This window comes from Dama dama, chromosome X (assembly GCF_033118175.1).
Source record: "Dama dama isolate Ldn47 chromosome X, ASM3311817v1, whole genome shotgun sequence".
Classification (NCBI taxonomy): Eukaryota; Metazoa; Chordata; class Mammalia; order Artiodactyla; family Cervidae; genus Dama; species Dama dama.
The window spans coordinates 106,008,188-106,025,915 of NC_083714.1; the positions used below are offsets into that span (position 1 = coordinate 106,008,188).

The 17,728-nt window shown below is 40.5% G+C and overlaps 1 protein-coding gene across 4 annotated transcripts in view; it reads left to right on the top strand.

The window, feature by feature from the left end:
- MTMR8 (myotubularin related protein 8) overlaps positions 1-17,728 on the top strand; it is a 251,889-nt gene that overhangs the window by 77,269 nt on the left and 156,892 nt on the right. For all 4 annotated transcript variants that reach the window (XM_061136098.1, XM_061136100.1, XM_061136096.1 and 1 more), the window contains exons 5-6: positions 937-1,065; positions 2,234-2,368. In XM_061136098.1, the coding sequence (XP_060992081.1) occupies positions 937-1,065; positions 2,234-2,368 (264 nt within the window). The remainder of the gene's footprint in view (positions 1-936; positions 1,066-2,233; positions 2,369-17,728) is intronic.

The window sequence follows — 17,728 nt, forward strand, 5'->3', positions numbered from 1 at the left end:
ACTCTGTATAATGGGCTCCAGTTTCATTCGTCTATGGTATATATTTGTATTTTAGAAAGATAACTTTGATATTGGTATGAAGAATTGGTTTGCTGGAGTTAAGAATGCAGGAGAGTGATATGAGAAGTGATGAGAACCTGAACTAAGGCAGTAACTATGGATGGAGAGGAGGAGATAGTTTTAACAGATATTTCGTTAGTAGAAGTTAAAGAACCTGGTGACACATTAATGTGGCTGGGAGAAAGAGGGAGAAGTTTAGTAGGCATCCCAGGTTTCCTGGTTTATGGCTTAGGTGACCCAAGTGGGTATGGATATGTTAGCAAGATAAAGATCAAGAAGAGGGTCAGAAAGCATTTTTAGTTTTAGACATGAGTTTAAGGTGATTAAGAAAATCAGGTATTTGATATCAAGCATTTGAGTCTAGATCTCCAGAAAGATTTCTGGGCCAAATATAGAAGCTCTCATGTGTATTAATTCACTAGGAGGACCTGGCATATAGTCACTTGTGACTGTGATTTATTACAGTGAAAATACAGAAAGCAAAATCAACAAAGGGAAAAGGAGTAAAGTCTGGGGAAAACCAGACAAAAGTTGAAGCTTTTGCCCTTTCCCAGTGGAGTCACATAGGGCATGTTTCAACTCCTCTAGCAATGTGACATATGCAAAATGTTTCTACCTATAATGTTAGTTACTCTTAAAGTACATTTTGTTCTTATATATCTCAATATTTTCATTTCTAGAAAATAATAGCATACTTGGAAGAGCTTTTTACATCAAGGATATTTTTGTTCTTATTTTTGAGGAATCAGTGATTCTAGCTGATAAATAATGGGCAACTAATGCTTGAGTGATTGCCATTCCAACCTGTTGCTGCTAGCAGGTAAAAAAAAAATGTAAGAAGATTAAGTTTTAAAAATTGAGTTTGTTTTCTTTTAGATATGCAATACCTACCCTCCTGAAATAGTGGTTCCTAAATCTGTTACATTGGGAACGGTGGTTGGAAGTTCGAAGTTCAGAAGTAAAGAACGTGTGCCTGTGCTCTCCTACCTCTACAAAGAGAACAATGTGAGTTGACAAAACTTCTCTGATGAGAACTAAACTTGGCTGTAGAAGACCTGTGTTTAAGTCACAGTACTGTCACTTACTAGCTTTGTGACCTCAAGCATGTTACTTCTCTGAACTTTAGTACTTTACAGTGGCTTTAAGTGGGTCACATCAGGAAAAATATATGTGTACTTTGTAAATTTTAAAGTGCTATGCAGATGTTAAGTGGCATTTGTAGTGTGTTCATTTATTTCTTTCCTGCTCTGCCAGCTCCTGTGTGATGGTAAGTAACTGTTAAATGAAAGGGAACAGTCATATGGAAGGATATTTGTAGATTGTTGTCTCTCACTATAACACAGATTTCCTTATTCTTTCTCACTATTTTTCATATAATTTAGGGTCTTATGGGAAAGCACTTGAATCCTCTGAGTCCCCTTCCATAAGAAGGGATAATAGTTCTTTCCTCTTATGGTCTCTCTGAGATCTGGAATTAGACAAATAGTCAAGTTCTCAGGTATTCAAGTGCTAAAGAGTACAGTAATATAAGTGGTTGTGTGTGTCAGACTGCCGAAGTAAGCAGACTATATAACACCACCACCAAAATGAATGCAGTTCATTAACTGATCATTATCAGATGTACCTGCTACATAGCTGTGCTGTTTTCATATTGAAATGGCTTTAAACAAACCAGTACTATGATTTGGCATTTGACTCCTGAAATGAGTGAATTCTGTTCTCTTAAGAAACTCTAGATGTTTGTTCTATCTTGAATTCTTAAGTGAGCCTCTGGTATGTGGGTGATATCACTGGGACTATAAAAAGCAAGACAATTTAAGAAAAATACTATCCTAATACACATTAAAAATAGATAAAATTTTATTAAAACACTCAAGATGTGATTTTCTTGTAGTCTGGGTTTGCCAAGACTGGGTTGGGAATCTTAGCCATGTAGAAGAAAGAAAAGACTATCTGAGCGACAGTTTGTAGCAATACAGCCCACATTCTGGAGTGGGGAGGGAGGCAGGAAGCTGAGCTCAATGTTACTGAAATGCTGAATTTCAGGGCTGCATTTTTTTTATTTCACTATCCTGAGTTGGCTCATCCTCTTCTACTCATTGAACATGGGAACAAGGAGGATTTTTGACCATCTGTAAATACGATCACTCAACTGACACATTTTTCTTTACAGGCTGCCATTTGCCGCTGTAGCCAGCCTCTGTCTGGATTTTATACTCGTTGCATAGATGATGAGCTCCTGCTAGAGGCTATTCGCCAGACAAATCCAAGGAGCCAGTTCTTGTATGTTGTAGACACAAGACCAAAGGTATCTATGTATCAAAAACCTCTCTAATACTTCTGTTTTACTCATGCTGCAGTGCCCCTCCTCATGTAGTGAGCTTTGCAGTGTTAATGGGAAAGTTGGATTTGTGCATATGGGCTTGTTGTTGTTCAGTCCCTAAGTCATTTCTGACTCTTTGTGACCCCATGGACTGCAACACGCCAAGCTAACCTGTCCTTCACTATCTTCCGGAGTTTGCTAAAACTCAGGTCCATTGAGTCAATGATGCCATCCAACTATCTTACCCTTTGTCTCTCCCTTTTCCTCCTGCCCTCAATCTTTCCCAGCATCAGGGTCTTTTCCAATAAGTCCGCTCTTTGCATCACGTGGCCAAAGTATTGGGGCTTCAGCATCAATCCTTCCAATGAATATTTAGGGTTGATTTCCTTTAGGATTGACTGGTTTGATCTCCTTGCTGCCCAAGGGACTCTCAAGAGTGTTCTCCAGAAGCACAGTTTGAAAGCATCACTTCTTTGGTACTCAGCCTTCCTTATGGTCCAGCTGTTACATCTGTACATGACTACTGGAAAAACCATAGCGTTGACTGTATGGACGTTTATCAACAAAGTGATGTCTCTGCTTTTTAACATGCCATCTAGGTTTGTCATAGCTTTTCTTCCAAGAAGCAAGTGTCTTTTAATTTCATGGCTGTAGTCACAGTCTGCAATGATGTTGAAGTCCAAGAATATAAAATCTGCCACTGTCTCCACTTTTTTTTTTACCATCTATTTGCCATGAAGTCGGTAGCTTATGCTGAATGATGTCAGATTTGTGATCTCCAAAGAAGATTTAGCTTTGGAACCAGGGACCAGGCTTGATCACTCAAGAATTTTTGTGTAGCAGAGTTTTATTGAAGTATAAAAAAGGACAGAGAAAGCTTCTGACATAGACATCAGAAAGGGTCCCTAACTAGTCTTAGCAAGAAAGCTATATACTTTTTAATTTGTTATTGCAATAAATCAAAAGAATGTCTCAAGGTTGTAAAGATCTTACTAGACCCATTCCCACAATTTACATTTTAAAATGACAGGATTAGAATTAACAATAGAAAGATTTTACCAGACCCACTCCCATAATATACATTTTAAGATAACAGGACTAGTCAGAAGGTTCTCAAGAAGGAGAAACATGTCCTCAAGCAGGATACATTGTTGGTATATAATCCTTACTAAAACTAAGGAATGTAGAAAAAAAGTTTGTCCTTTCCTCCTCCTTGAGAATTCCAGACCCCATCTCCTCTTTGAGAGCCCCAGACCCCTTGCTCCTCTTCAGGGACGACAGACTTCTTATCAACCTACCTAAAAATTGATTCTCTCATTCCCCCCTTTTCTTTTAGGAGAATTGTGTTGCCAAGGGAAAGGGGCATCATTTTCATTCCACAACTACTTCCTGCTTTTGAGGGGTGTTGTCCCTAAATTGTGGAGGCAACATATTCTCCTAACCCTCATATTGGGTGTCTCTGATCCAGGGTCCCCAAGTAATAGTTGGAGGAGGCTGTGGCACTTGTAGGAGCCTGGACAACTATTTGTAACTTAAAAGTTTTCAGACGGTTAGAAACAGATCCCATTATACATTTACAGATGTTAGGCAAAATAGTCATTAAATCAAGTTAAAACATACTCAATATTAAAAGTTACATTATGTCCATAGTTAAGGTACAATATGTCATCAGTCCATCTTAGGCTTGTTAGATGTAATCAGATAAAGAAGAGGCATCACATATGATTGTTGTTGGTGAAGGTATTTGCAGACTTGAAGAAAATCCTTTCCTTGAATGAGAGAAACTAACCATGTTAAGCCTTCAGTTGATGAGGAGGGGAGTGCTCCACAGACACAGCAGTTAGAACAATTGTGGAGACTGGGTCAGGGGTCACCTCCCGGAGTTCTTGTAATGTCTCTTGAAAAGCTGAAAGCTGAATCACATACTTAATTCTAAGGCTTTAGGATCTATGACAATATCTGTGTGCAAAAACAGTCTGTCATTGGGGGATAGTTCAAACCCTCATTGGCTTCCCTGGTGGCTCAGATGGTAAAGCATCTGCCTGCAATGCAGGAGACCTGGGTTCGATCCCTGGATCGGGAAGATCCCCTGGAGAAGGCAATGACAACCCACTCCAGTACTCTTGCCTGGAAAATTCCATGGATGGAGGAGCCTGGTGGGCTACAGTTCATGGGTTCGCAAAGAGTTGGACATGACTGAGTGACTTCCCTTTCCCTTCCCTTCAAGCCCTCATTAAAGGCTGGGCAATTTCCCCATAACCCGGTCTCCAAATGTGACAATAGCCTGTAGTGCCCAAGAATCCTCTCAGTTGTCTTAAAGTCATAGGCAGAGGATGGTATAGTATAGGTTTAACTCTAGAAAGCATCCTTCAAATCAATGACTGAAAAATATTTGGCTCATTCAGGGATTTCAGACAATAAAGTATAAGGATTAGGCACTTATTATTCATAAATCTTGAACTAGTCTCCATTTATCATTTGACTTTGTCACACCCAAAATAGGAATGTTGCATGGACTATTGCAAGTAATGAATAGCCCCCGTTCCTTTAAATTTTCAATGATGGGTTTTAACTCTTCCTGAACCTCAGGCTTTAATGGATACTGCTTTTGATGTGGAAATAAGTGAGGGTCTTTGAGCTTGATAAGGAAAGGAACAACATTTTGTGCTCAACCCACAGTTTTTCCATCAGCCCATACTTTAGGATTTACATTTTCTTCAGTTAAAAGAGTGAGTTCCATATTCATGAAAACAGAGGCCTGGACTTTGTTCAGTATATCCCTCCCCAGAAGGGCTGAGGGAGACTGTGGCATGATCAGAAATTCATGAGAAAACAGCAGAGTCCCAGTTGCAGCTTAAAGGAAGACTGAAATAATAGCGTTTGGCTCATCCTGACAGTTCCATTACAGTAGCGGATTGGGAGGAAAGTGGACCAGGGGCTTCAGTGAGTACTGAGAAAGTTGCTTCAGTGTCTAAAAGAAACTCGACTGATTGGCCCGCCATAGTTATTAATACCTGGGGTTCCTCAGGTGTTATTAGGATGGGAGCTTGTGTGGGGACCCCAAGCACCTTCAGTCCTGATTGTCTTGAGAGTTTGACCCCCTGGGGCCTATACCTCAGAGGTCAGTCTCTTCTCCAGTATGGTCCTTTGCAGACTGAACATGGAACTGGGGCAGCTTAGATGCCTGAGGGCAACTTCACATGAGATGCCTCTCCTTTCCACAGTAATAACAAGCCCATCCCTTTTCACCTGGGTTCCTCGGGGCATTTTTCTTTTCAGGCTGATTCATAGAAGTTTTCACAGCCATCACTAGAGCCTGGGCCTTTCCTTTGGTTCTTTTCTGTTGTCGTTTCTCCTCCTCATATTCTCTACTGTAATATACCATCTGAGCCAGCTGTAACAGTTTTTCTAAAGACTTATTTGGTCCAAATGCCTGTTTTTGTAACTTATGGTGAATATCTGGAGCTGACTGAGTAAGAAATCTATCTTTTAAGATCATTCCTCCTCTGCCCTTTTGGGATCAACATCAGTAAACTTACAGAGAGTCTCTTGTAGCCTATCTAGGAATTTACCATGAGTTTCCTTCTCCCCCTGTTCTATGTAAACCAACTTAGCATAGTTTAAGGTCAGCATAGTTTAAAATCTTAGTGAACACTCACTTTAGTTCTTCAAGAATGCATCTGACAAAGTGGCTCTGTTATGGAAACTGCTCGGCTTCCAACATGAAGGAGAGCTATTTCATGTTCCCCCTTTCCCTTGCCTTCAAGCCATTTATCTCTAAAAGTAGTAGCTTCCCTAAAACTTTAGTTTTTTAGTCAGGGTTCAGCGTCTGTCCTAAGACATGTATTATATCTCGCCAAGTAAGCTCATAAGGTGAAGTTAGTCCTGTAAAGGCTTCTATGGAATTTTCTGGATCCTCTAGATAGTCTTGACTGCAATTGGTACCATTTGAATTTCTGCTGAGACTGAGGCAACCCTTCCTAGAAGGGTGCCCTGACTCTCAGCCTGTTCAGTTGAGAGCCCCAGATACAGGGGCAAAGTAAGAGGACAGGAGGGAGCTGAAGGTTTCACACCCAAATCTGTACTCTTAGGACACAAGTCTGGCATGTCTCACAGAGAGATAAAGAGCAACACATATGTCACTTATACCCATTTCTCTTGTTCTCTACAGAACTGACTAATTGTAAAACAGTATTATAATTGAGATCCTTCAACAGGCCAGCGTACCATCTTCCAAAGGATACCATGGCCATTCAGTATCACAGAAGAAGATCAGGCGTGTCTTTTTTAAATTCTGGGGATCAAACTTATCCCAGTGTTTTTTTAAATACATTTTAAAGGAGTGTTTTTGGAACTGCTAGCTCCCATCTGTAAGAGGAAAAAAAAAAAGTGGCATCCACAGCCTTGGCTTCTTTCCACTGGAGGCATCCCTCCCTGCTCTGGATGGGGGTGTGGACAATCTTGCCACTGAAGCTTTCCTTCCCTGGTCGGACTTAGTCTGCCCCTTACTGACATAGGCATCGTACTCATCCCTCTTGGTTCTACCACCGAGGTAGGGTGGAAATGCATCAGGTGTAGACCTGATGGCATCCCGAATTGATTTCTAGTTCTGTACCACCAAGACCTTTGTCTGATTTACCTTTTTTCCACTGATGCCACCTGGGGTGGAGCAGTGTAGCTTTCCCAGAGTAACTAGGACTGCTTGGGGAAGCATCTGTCTTCCACGTGCCTGTGCACATTTCTGAGGACAGTCCTGACCACAGTAGAAGTGGGGAGTTATTGCTACATCAGTATATGTGATGGCAAAAGAGGTAGCAGATGGTGGCCAGTGAGGAAAAAGTGATTTTTGTCCTCGAGTTACTAGGGCCAGTCCTTCCAGTTCATTTCCACAGGCTTCTCAAAAGAAATATCTAAGGAGTTGAGACAGAAGGCAGTGGAGCACTTTCTCTGGTCTGCTAAAAGCTAGCATTACCAAAGGAAGAAGCCCATTGCAATTCCAATCATACCAGATCCTGCAATTCCAGATCTGTGTCCTCAAAAACCTCATGGTCACCAGCAGTGCTTCTATCCAAATAGATGCAAGACACAGCTGTGACACAGTCTCACTTTCAGGTCATTGGCCCCTGAGGCAGGCAGCCAAGAGAGTGCCCTCTAGCCTGAGAGACATTCCTGGAGCTAGAGTTCTGCCTTGCTCCAAAACATGCTTTGGTAACTCTCGGATCCTAGCAGGGCTAGGCGCTTCCATACTGTAACTTTCAGTTCCTAGCAAGGCTAGGTGCTTCCATACAATGGGTCTAAGTAAAATTACACAGTAACAGCATGGATCATAAGTCCCTTGTAAGTCTTTAATTTGGCAGATTACATTCAGTTCAGTTCAGTTCAATTCATTTCAGTCGCTCAGTCTTGTGTCTTTGTGACCCAATGAACCGCAGCACACCAGGCCTCCCTGTCTATCACCAACTCCTGGAGTACACCCAAACCCACGTCCACTGAGTCGGTGATGCCATCCAACCATCTCAACCTTTGTTGTCCACTTCTCTTCCTGCCCTCAATCCTTCCCAGCATCAGGGTCTTTTCCAATGAGTCAGCTCTTTGCATCAGCTGGTAAAAGTATTGGAGTTTCAGCTTCAACATCAATCCTTCCAATGAACACCCAGGATTGGTCTCCTTTAGGATGGACTGGTTGGATCTCCTTGCAGTCCAAGGGACTCTCAAGAGTCTTCTCCAACACCACAGTTCAAAAGCATCAATTCTTTGGCACTCAGCTTTCTTTATAGTCCAACTCTTACATCCATACATGACCACTAAAAACCATAGCCTTGACTAGACGGACCTTTGTTGGCAAAGTAATGTCTCTGCTTTTTAATATGCTATCTAGGTTAGTCATAACTTTCCTTCCAAGGAGTAAGCGTCTTTGAATTTCATGGCTGCAATCACCATCTGCAGTGATTTTGGAGGCCCCAAAAATAAAGTCAACCACTGTTTCCACTGTTTCCCCATTTGCCATGAAGTGATGGGACCAGATGCCATGATCTTAGTTTTCTGAACATTGAGCTTTAACCCAACTTTTTCACTCTCCTCTTTGACTTTCATCAATAGGCTCTTTAGTTCTTCTTCACTTTCGGCCATAAGGGTGGTGTTATCTGCATACCTGAGGTTTTTGATATTTCTCCTGGCAATCTTGATTCCACCTTGTGCTTCATCCAGCCCAGCATTTCTCATGATGTATTCTACATATAAGTTAAATAAGCAGGGTTACAATATACAGCCTTGATGTACTCATTTTCCTATTTGGAACCAGTCTGTTGTTCCATGTCCATTTCTAACTGTTGCTTCCTGACCTGCATACAGATTTCTCAAGAGGCAGGTCAGGTGGTCTGCCTTTCCCATCTCTTTCAGAATTTTCCACAGTTTATTGTGATCCACACAGGCAAAGGCTTTGGCGTAGTCAATAAAGCAGAAATAGATGTTTTTCTGGAACTCTCTTGTTTTTTCGATGATCCAGCAGATGTTGGAAATTTGATCTCTGGTTCCTCTGCGTTTTCTAAAACCAGCTTGAACATCTGGAAGTTCACAGTTCACATATTGCTGAAGCCTGGCTTGGAGAATTTTAAGCATTACTTTACTAGCGTGTGAGATGAGTGCAGTTGTGCAGTAGTTTGAGCATTCTTTGGGATTGCCTTTCTTTGGGATTGGAATGAAAACTGACCTTTTCCAGTCCTGTGACCACTGCTGAGTTTTCCAAATTTTCTGGCATATTGAGTGCAGTACCTTCACAGCATCATCTTTCAGGATTTGAAATAGCTCAGCTGGAATTCCATCACCTCCACTAGCTTTGTTCATAGTGATGCTTCCTAAGGCCCACTTGACTTCCCATTCCAGGATGTTTGGCTCTAGGTGAGTGATCACACCATCGTGATTATCTGGGTCATGAAGATCTTTTTTGTACAGTTCTCCCGTGTATTCTTGCCACCTCTTCTTAATATCTTCTGCTTTTGTTAGATCCATACCATTTCTGTCCTTTATTGAGCCCATGTTTGCATGAACTGTTCCCTTGGTATTTCTAATTTTCTTGAAGAGACCTGTAGTCTTTCCCATTCTATTGTTTATCTCTATTTCTTTGCACTGATTGCTGAGGAAGGCTTTCTTATCTTTCCTTGCTGTTCTTTGGAACTTTGCATTCAGATGGGTATATCTTTCCTTTTCTCCTTTGCTTTTCACTTCTCTTCTTTTCACACCTATTTGTAAGGCTTCCTCAGACAACCATTTTGCCTTTCTTTTTCTTGGGGATTGTCTTGATCCTTGTCTCCTGTATAGTGTCATGAACCTCCATCCATAGTTCATCAGGCACTCTGTCTATCAGATCTAGTCCCTTACATCTATTTCTCACATCCACTGTATAGTTGTCAGGGATTTGATTTGCGTCATACCTGAATGATTTAGTGGTTTTCTCTGCTTTCTTCAATTTCAGTCCGAATTTGGCAATAAGGAGTTCATGATCTGAGCCACAGCCAGCTCCCAATCTTGTTTTTGCTGACTGTATAGAGCTTCTTCATTTTTGGCTGCAAAAAATGTAATCAATCTGATTTCGATGTTGGCCATCTGGTGATGTCCACGTGTAGAGTCTTCTCTTGTGTTGTTGGAAGAGGGTGTTTGCTATGACCAGTGCGTTCTCTTGGCAGAAATCTATTAGCCTTTGCCCTGATTCATTCTATACTCCAAGAGAACATTTGCCTGTTTCTCCGGATGTTCTTTGCCTTCCTCCTTTTGCATTCCAGTCCCCTATAATGAATAGGACATATTTTTCGGGTGTTAGTTCTAAAAGGTCTTGTAGGTCTTCATAGAACTGTTCAACTTCAGTTTCTTCAGCGTTACTGGTCGGGGCATAGACTTGGATTACCGTGATATTGAATGGTTTGCCTTGGAAATGAACAGATATCATTCTGTTGTTTTTGAGATTGCATCCAAGTACTGCATTTTGGACTCTTTTTGACTATGATGGCTTCTCCATTTCTTCTAAAGGATTCCTGCCTTAGAGGGAATCTTTCTTCTAAGGGATTCCTGTAGCAGAGCTGTTCTGGATTCCCTTACCCTGCTGCTCTCCACCCGTGTCCTCTTTCCCAATAAAATCTCTTGCTTTGTCATCATGTGTGTCTCCTCGGGGCCGTGTGGGGTCACCCAAGTTGGATGGGTCATGGTGGAGAGGTCTGTCAAAATGTTGTCTGTCCACTGGAAAAGGGAATGGCATACTACTTCAGTATTCTTGCCTTGAGAACCCCATGAACAGTATGAAAAGGCAAAAATATAGGACACTGAAAGATGAACTCCCCAGCTCTATAGGTGCCCAATATGCTACTAGAGATCAGTGGAGAAATAACTTCAGAAAGAATGAGGGGATAGAGCCAAAGCAAAAACAACACCCAGTTGTGGATGGGACTGGTGATAGAAGCAAGTTTCGATGCTGTAAAGAGCAATATTGCATAGGAACCTGGAATGTTAGGTCCCTGAATCAAGGCAAATTGTAAGTGTTCAAACAGGAGATGACAAGAGTCAACATCAACATTCTAGGAACCAGATTAGGTTAGTAGTTCTAATTCCCCATGCAATTACAAAATGGTCAAAGAGACCAGGAAAAGATGACTGAGAAAGGAAATTTAGGTCCACACGCTTTGCCCATTTTTGGCTGCTCCCCTCGCAGGGACATTGGGAGTCTCTTGGCATTGGCAGGTCAGTATAAACCCCTGACAAGGTGCCCCTTTCTGGGGCTGGCTTCAGTGATTATGAGGCACCAGGGCTCATCACTTGCTTTGTACAGGGCATGTCATTCATTCACACAGGCACACCCTAGAGTTAGTGAAGTAAAGAAAATATGTATACTGAGAAAACAGGGCTAGAGCTGAGTGTTCTTACCTTGTCCTGAAGATCCCAGATGAAGATGAGCCCCGAAGATAAAAGCTTACAGTGAACTATGTCAAATTTGTCATCTCTGAAGAAGAAGATTTAGCTTCAGGACCAGGGACCAGGCTTGATCACTCATGAGCTTTTGTGTAACAGAGTTTTAATAAAGTATAAAAAGGGACAGAGATAGCTTCTGACATAGACATCAGAAGGGGGACAGAGAGGGCCCCCCTCTCTAGTCTTAGCAAAGGGAACTGTATACTTTGTAATTGGTTATTGCAATAAATCAAAAGAATATCTTAAGGTTGTAAAGATCTTACTAGACCCATTCCCACAACTTACATTTTAAGATGACAGGATTAGAATTAACAGTAGAAAGATTTTACCAGACCCACTCCCATAATATACATTTTAAGATAACAGGACTAGTCAGAAGGTTCTCAAGAAGGAGAAACATGTCCTCAAGCAGGATACATTGTTGGTATATAATCCTTACTAAAACTAAGGAATGTAGAAAAAAAGTTTGTCCTTTCCTCCTCCTTGAGAATTCCAGACCCCTATCTCTTCTTTGAGAGCCCCAGACCCCTTGCTCCTCTTCAGGGACCACAGACTTCTTATCAACCTACCTAGGAATTGACTCTCTCATTCCCCCTTCCCTTTTCTTTTAGGAGAATTGTGTTGCCAAGGGAAAGGGGCATCATTTTCATTCCATAACTACTTCCTGCTTTTGAGGGGTGTCATCTCTAAATTGTGGAGGCAACATATTCTTCATGTGGAGAACCATTTGGAAACTCTTTTTGTTATAGCCTTCACTGTCAAGCAAGTCTGTGAGAAGGTACTTTGAACAACTTAGTCTTACCAGTCTGTGAGTGTTGCAGAAAGGAGGATCCTCTGGTCCACCTAAACTCTCTGCATTAATTCCTTGACCTTCAGCATTTTGTCTGGCTCTAATAAGGGACTGTAGATGAATTGTGTCCCACTAGGCAAGTAAAGGACAAATTTGTTATTCTTGTTCAGATGCTAAGTCATTTCTGACTCTTTGCAACCCCATGAACTGCAGTACGCCAGGCTTCTCTGTTGATCACTATCTCCCTGAGTTTACTCAAACTCACGTCGAGTCAGTGATGCCATCCAACCATCACATCCTCTATCCCCCCTTCTGCTCTTGCCCTCATTTTTTCCCAGCATAAGGGTCTTTTCCAGTAAGTCAGGTCTTTGAATCAGGTGGCCAAAATAGTGGAACTTCAGCTTCAGCATCAGTCCTTCCACTGAATATTCAGAGTTGATTTCCTTTAGATTGACTGGTTTGATCTCCTTGCTGTCCAAAGGACACTCAAGAGTCTTCTCCAACACCACAGTTTGAACGTGTCAATTCTATGGCAGTCACCCTTCTTAATGGTTCAACTCTTATATCCATACATGACTACTGGAAAAACCATAGCTTTGACTATATATGGAACTTTGTCAGCAAAGTGATATTTCCATTTTAATACACTATTTAGGTTTTTCATAGCCATTCTTCCAAGGAGCAAGTGTCATTTAATTTCATGGCTGATGTCACTGTCCACATTGATTTTGGAGCCAAAAAAAATAAGTCTGTCAGTGTTTCCATTGTTTCCCTATCTATTTGCCATGAAGTGATGGGACAGGATGCCATGATCTTCATTTTTTGAATGTTGAGTTTTAAGCCAGCTTTTTTACTCTCCTCTTTCACTTTCATCAAGAGGCTCTTTAGTTTTCCTTCACTTTCTGCCATTAACGTAGTATCATCTGCATATCTGAGGTTGTTGGCATTTCTCCCCACAATCTTGATTCCAACTTGTGCTTCATCCAGCTCAGCATTTTGCATGATATACTCTGCATATAAGTTAAATAAGCAGGGGGTGACAATATACAGCCTTGACATACTCCTTTCCCAATTTGGAGCCAGCCTGTTGTTCCATGTCTGATTCTAACTGTTGCTTCTTCACCTGCATACAGGTTTCTCAGGAGGCAGGTAAGGTGGTTTGGTATTCCCATCTCTGTAAGAATATTCCACAGTTTGTTGTGATCCACACAAATACTTTAACATAGTCAATGAAGCAGAAGTAGATGTGTTTTTTGGTGGGGGGGATTGCCTTGGTTTTTCTATGATCCAGACTATGTTGGCAATTTGATCCCTCATTCCTCTGCCTTTTCTAAATTCAGCTTGTACATCTGAAAGTTCTTAGTTTACATTTTCCATAGCCTAGTTTGAAGGATTTTGAGCATAATCTTGCTGGCATGTGAAGTGAGTGCAATTGTGCAGTAATTTGAACATTCTTTAGCATTGCCTTTCTTTGGGATTGTAATGAAAACTGACCTTTCCCAGTCCTGTGACCACTGCTGACTTTTACAGATTTGCTGGCCTAAAGAGTATAGCACTTTATCAGCATCATCTTTTAAGATTTGAAATAGCTCAATCTGAATTCCACCACCTCCATTAGCTATGTTCGCAGTAATGCTTCTTAAAGTCCACTTGACTTCACACTCCAGGATGTCTGGCTCTAGGTGAGTGACCACACCATCATGGTTAACTGGGTCATTAATAATTTTTCTGTACAGTTCTGTGTATTCTTGCCACCTTTTCTTACTCTCTTCTGCTTCTGCTAGGTCCTCGCCATTTTTATCCTTTATTGTGCCTATCTTTGTATGAAAAGTTCCCTTCTCCAGTTTTTTTTTTTTTTAAGAGATCTGTAGTCTTTCCCATTATATTATTTTCCTCTTATTTATTTGCATTGGTCGCTTAAGAAGGCTTTCTTATCTCTCCTTGCTATTCTCTGAAACTGTGCATTCAGTTGGGTATATCTTTCCCTTTCTCCATTGCTTTTTGTTTCTCTTCTTTTCTCAGCTATTTGTAAGGCCTCTTCAGACAACAACTTTGCCTTCTTAAATTTCTTTTTCTTGGGGATGATTTTGGGTCATCACTTTCTGTACAATGCTATGAATCTCTGTTCATAGTTCTTCAGGCACTCTGTCTACCAGATCTAGTCCCTTGAATCTCTTTATCACCTCCAACTTATAATCTTAAGGGATTTGATTTAGGTCGTATCTGAATGGCCTCGTGTTTTTCCCTACTTTCTTCAATTTGAGCCTGAATTTTGCAATAAGAAGCTTATGATCTGAGCCACAGTCAATTCCAGCTCTCTTTTTTTTTTTCTGACTGTATTGAGCTTTTCCATCTTTGGCTGGAGAGAATATAATCATTCTGATTTCTGTACAGACCATCTGGTAATGCCCGTGTGTAGAATCGTCTCTTGTGTTGTTGAAAGTGTGTGTCTGCTATGATCAGTGCATTTTCTTGGCAAAACTTTTTGCCTTGATTTGCTTTTGCCTTTGTCTTGCTCCATTTTGTACTCCAAGGCCAAATTTGCCTGTTATTCCAGGTATCTCTTGGCTTCCTACTTTTGCATTCCAGTCACCTATGATGAAAAGGACATATTTTCTGGTGTTAGTTCTAGGAGTTCTTGTAGGTCTTCATGGAGTCATTCAACTTCAGCTTCTTCAGCATTAGAGGGTGAGGCATAGACTTGGATTACTGTGATGTTGAATGGTTTGCCTTGGAAACTATCCAAGATCATTCTGTCATTTTTGAGATTTCAACCAAGTACTGCATTTCACTCTTTTGTTGACTATGTGGGCTACTCCATTCCTTCCATGGAACTCTTTCCCACAGTATTAGATATAATGGTCATCTGAATTAAATTCTCTGATTTCTGTCCATTTTAGTTCACTGATTCCTAAAATATCAATGTTAACTTTTGCCATTTCATGTTTGACCACATCCAGTTTACCTTGCTTCATGGACCTAACATTCCAGGCTCCTATGCAATATTGTTCTTTACAGCATCTGACTTTACTTTCACCACCAGATACAACCATAACTGGACGTCATTTCCACTTTGGCTCACCCTCTTCATTCTTTCTGTAGCTATATCTCTGCTCTACCCCAGTATAATACTGGGCACCTACTGACCTGAGGGGTTCCTTTTTCAGTGTCATATCTTTTTGCCTTCTCATACTGTCCATGGGGTTCTCAAGGCAAGAATACTAAGTAGTGTGCCATTCCATTCTCAAGTGGACCATATTTTGTTAGCCCTAACTGGCAGGAACATGCCCTTCAGCCACTCAATATAGCTCGATGACATGCCTGGTGCCCAGGCTTTCCTACTGCTGCTTCTCGTTGAGCGTTTGAACCTTCACTGCCTGACGGCTATCAGTCAAGGACAGATTGTCATCTTATGTGTCATTTAACATTTGTGTCTCTGTATTAATTTTCTGTTTTGATGATCTGTCCATTGGTGTGAGTGGGGTGTTAAAGTCTCCTACTATTACTGTGTTACTGTCAGTTTCTCCTTTTCTGTCTGTTAGTGTTTTTCTTATGTATTGAGATGTTCCTATGTTGGGTGCATAGATATTTATAATTGTTATGTCTTCCTCTTGGATTGATCCCCTGATTATTATGTAGTGTCCTTCCTTATCTCTTGTAATATTCTTTATTTTAAGGTTTATTTTGTCTGATATGTGGATTGCTACTCCAGCTTTCTTTTGCTTTCCATTTGATTGGAATATAGTTTACCATCCTCTCACTTTCAGTCTATATGTGTCTTTAGGTCTGAAGTGGTGTCTTGTAGACAGCATGTATATGGGTCTTGTTTTTGTATCCATTCATCCAATCTGTGTCTTTTGGTTGGGACATTTAATCCATTTGCATTTAAAGTAATTATTGATATCTATGTTCCTATTGCCATTTTCCTAATTTTGGGGGGTCGATTTTGTAGATCTTTTTCTTCTCTTGTATTTCTTGAACATTTGTTGTAAAGCTGGTTTGGTGGTACTGAGTTTTCTTTACTTTTGTTTGTCTGAAAACCTTTTGATTTCTCCATCAATTCTGAATGAGATCCATGCCGGGTAGAGTAATCTTGGTTGTAGATTTTTGCTTTCAGTACTTTAATTATGTCCTGCCATTCCCTTCCTGCAGAGTTTGTGCTGAAAGATCAGCTGTTAAATGTAAGGGATTTCCCTTGTATTTTACTTGGTACTTTTCCCTTGCTGCTTTTAGTATTTTTTCTTTGTGTTTAATCTTTTTTAGTTTTATTAGTATGTGTCTTGGTGTGTTTCTCCTTGGGTTTATCCTGTATAGACTCTTTGAGCCTCTTGGACTTGGTTGACTATTTTCTTTTCCATGTTGGGGAAATTTTCAACTATAATCTCTTCAAAAATTTTCCCATACCTTTTATTTTTCTCTTCTTCTTCTGGGACCTTTATAATTCGATTTGTTGGTGTCTTTGACATTGTCCCAGAGTTCTCTGAGACTATCCCCAGTTATTTTCATTCTTTTTACTTTATTCTTCTCTTCAGAAGTTATTTTCACCATTTTATCTTCCAGCTTACTGATTCATTCTTCTGCTTCAGCTGTTCTGCTATTGATTCCTTCTAGACTATTTTTACTTTCAGTAATAGTGTTGTTTGTCTCTGTTTTCTTTTTTTTTACTGTTTAATTCTTCTAGGTCTTTGTTAATTGATTCTTGCATTTTCTGGATTCTGTTTTCAAGGTTTTTGATCATCTTTACTATCATTATTCTGAACTCTTTTTCAAGTAGTTTGCCTATTTCCTCTTCACTTATTTGAACTCCTGTGTTTCTAGTTTGTTCCTGCATTTGTGCAGTGTTTCTCTGCCTTTTTATTATTTTTTTTAAACTTACTGTGTTTGAGGTCTCTTTTTCCCAGGCTTCAAGGTTGAATTCTTTCCTCCTTTTGGTTTCTGCCCCCCTAAGGTTGGTATTGTGGTTTGTGTAAGCTTCATATAGGGTGAGGTTTATGCTGAATTTTTGCCTGTTTGTTTTTACTCTCATGGGAAAGACTGAGTGAGGTGGTAACCCTGTCTGTTGATGATTGGGTTTGTATTTTTGTTTTATTTGTTGTTTAGATGAGGCATCCTGCACAGGTGGTTGGATGATGCCTGGTCTTGTATTCAAGTGGTTTCCTTTGTGGGAGGTCTCACTATTTGACACTCCCTAGGGTTAATTCTCTGGTAGTCTAGGGTCTTGGAGTCAGTGTTCCCACTCCAAAGACTCAGGGCTTGATCTCTGGTCAGGAACGAAGATTCCACAAGTGGTTTGTTATGACAATAAGTGAAATTAAAACATAACCTAAAACAAGAAACCAAAGAGGAACCTCAGACAAATGGCTGTTAGAAAATCAGGTAAATATGATTGAAGTTATGGAATATACACACATACATATACATCCATAAGCAAAATCAAAACAGTCCAACAAAATAAAGTACAATAGATTGACCTAGCAAACAAAGGAAACCAAAAATTATATCTACCTGTTAAGAACAAGGTTAACTAAAGCACAAACTAGAAAACAAAACTAAAGCAAGGTGCCAAGTGTGGTATAAAGCAATGAAAACAAAAGTAACAA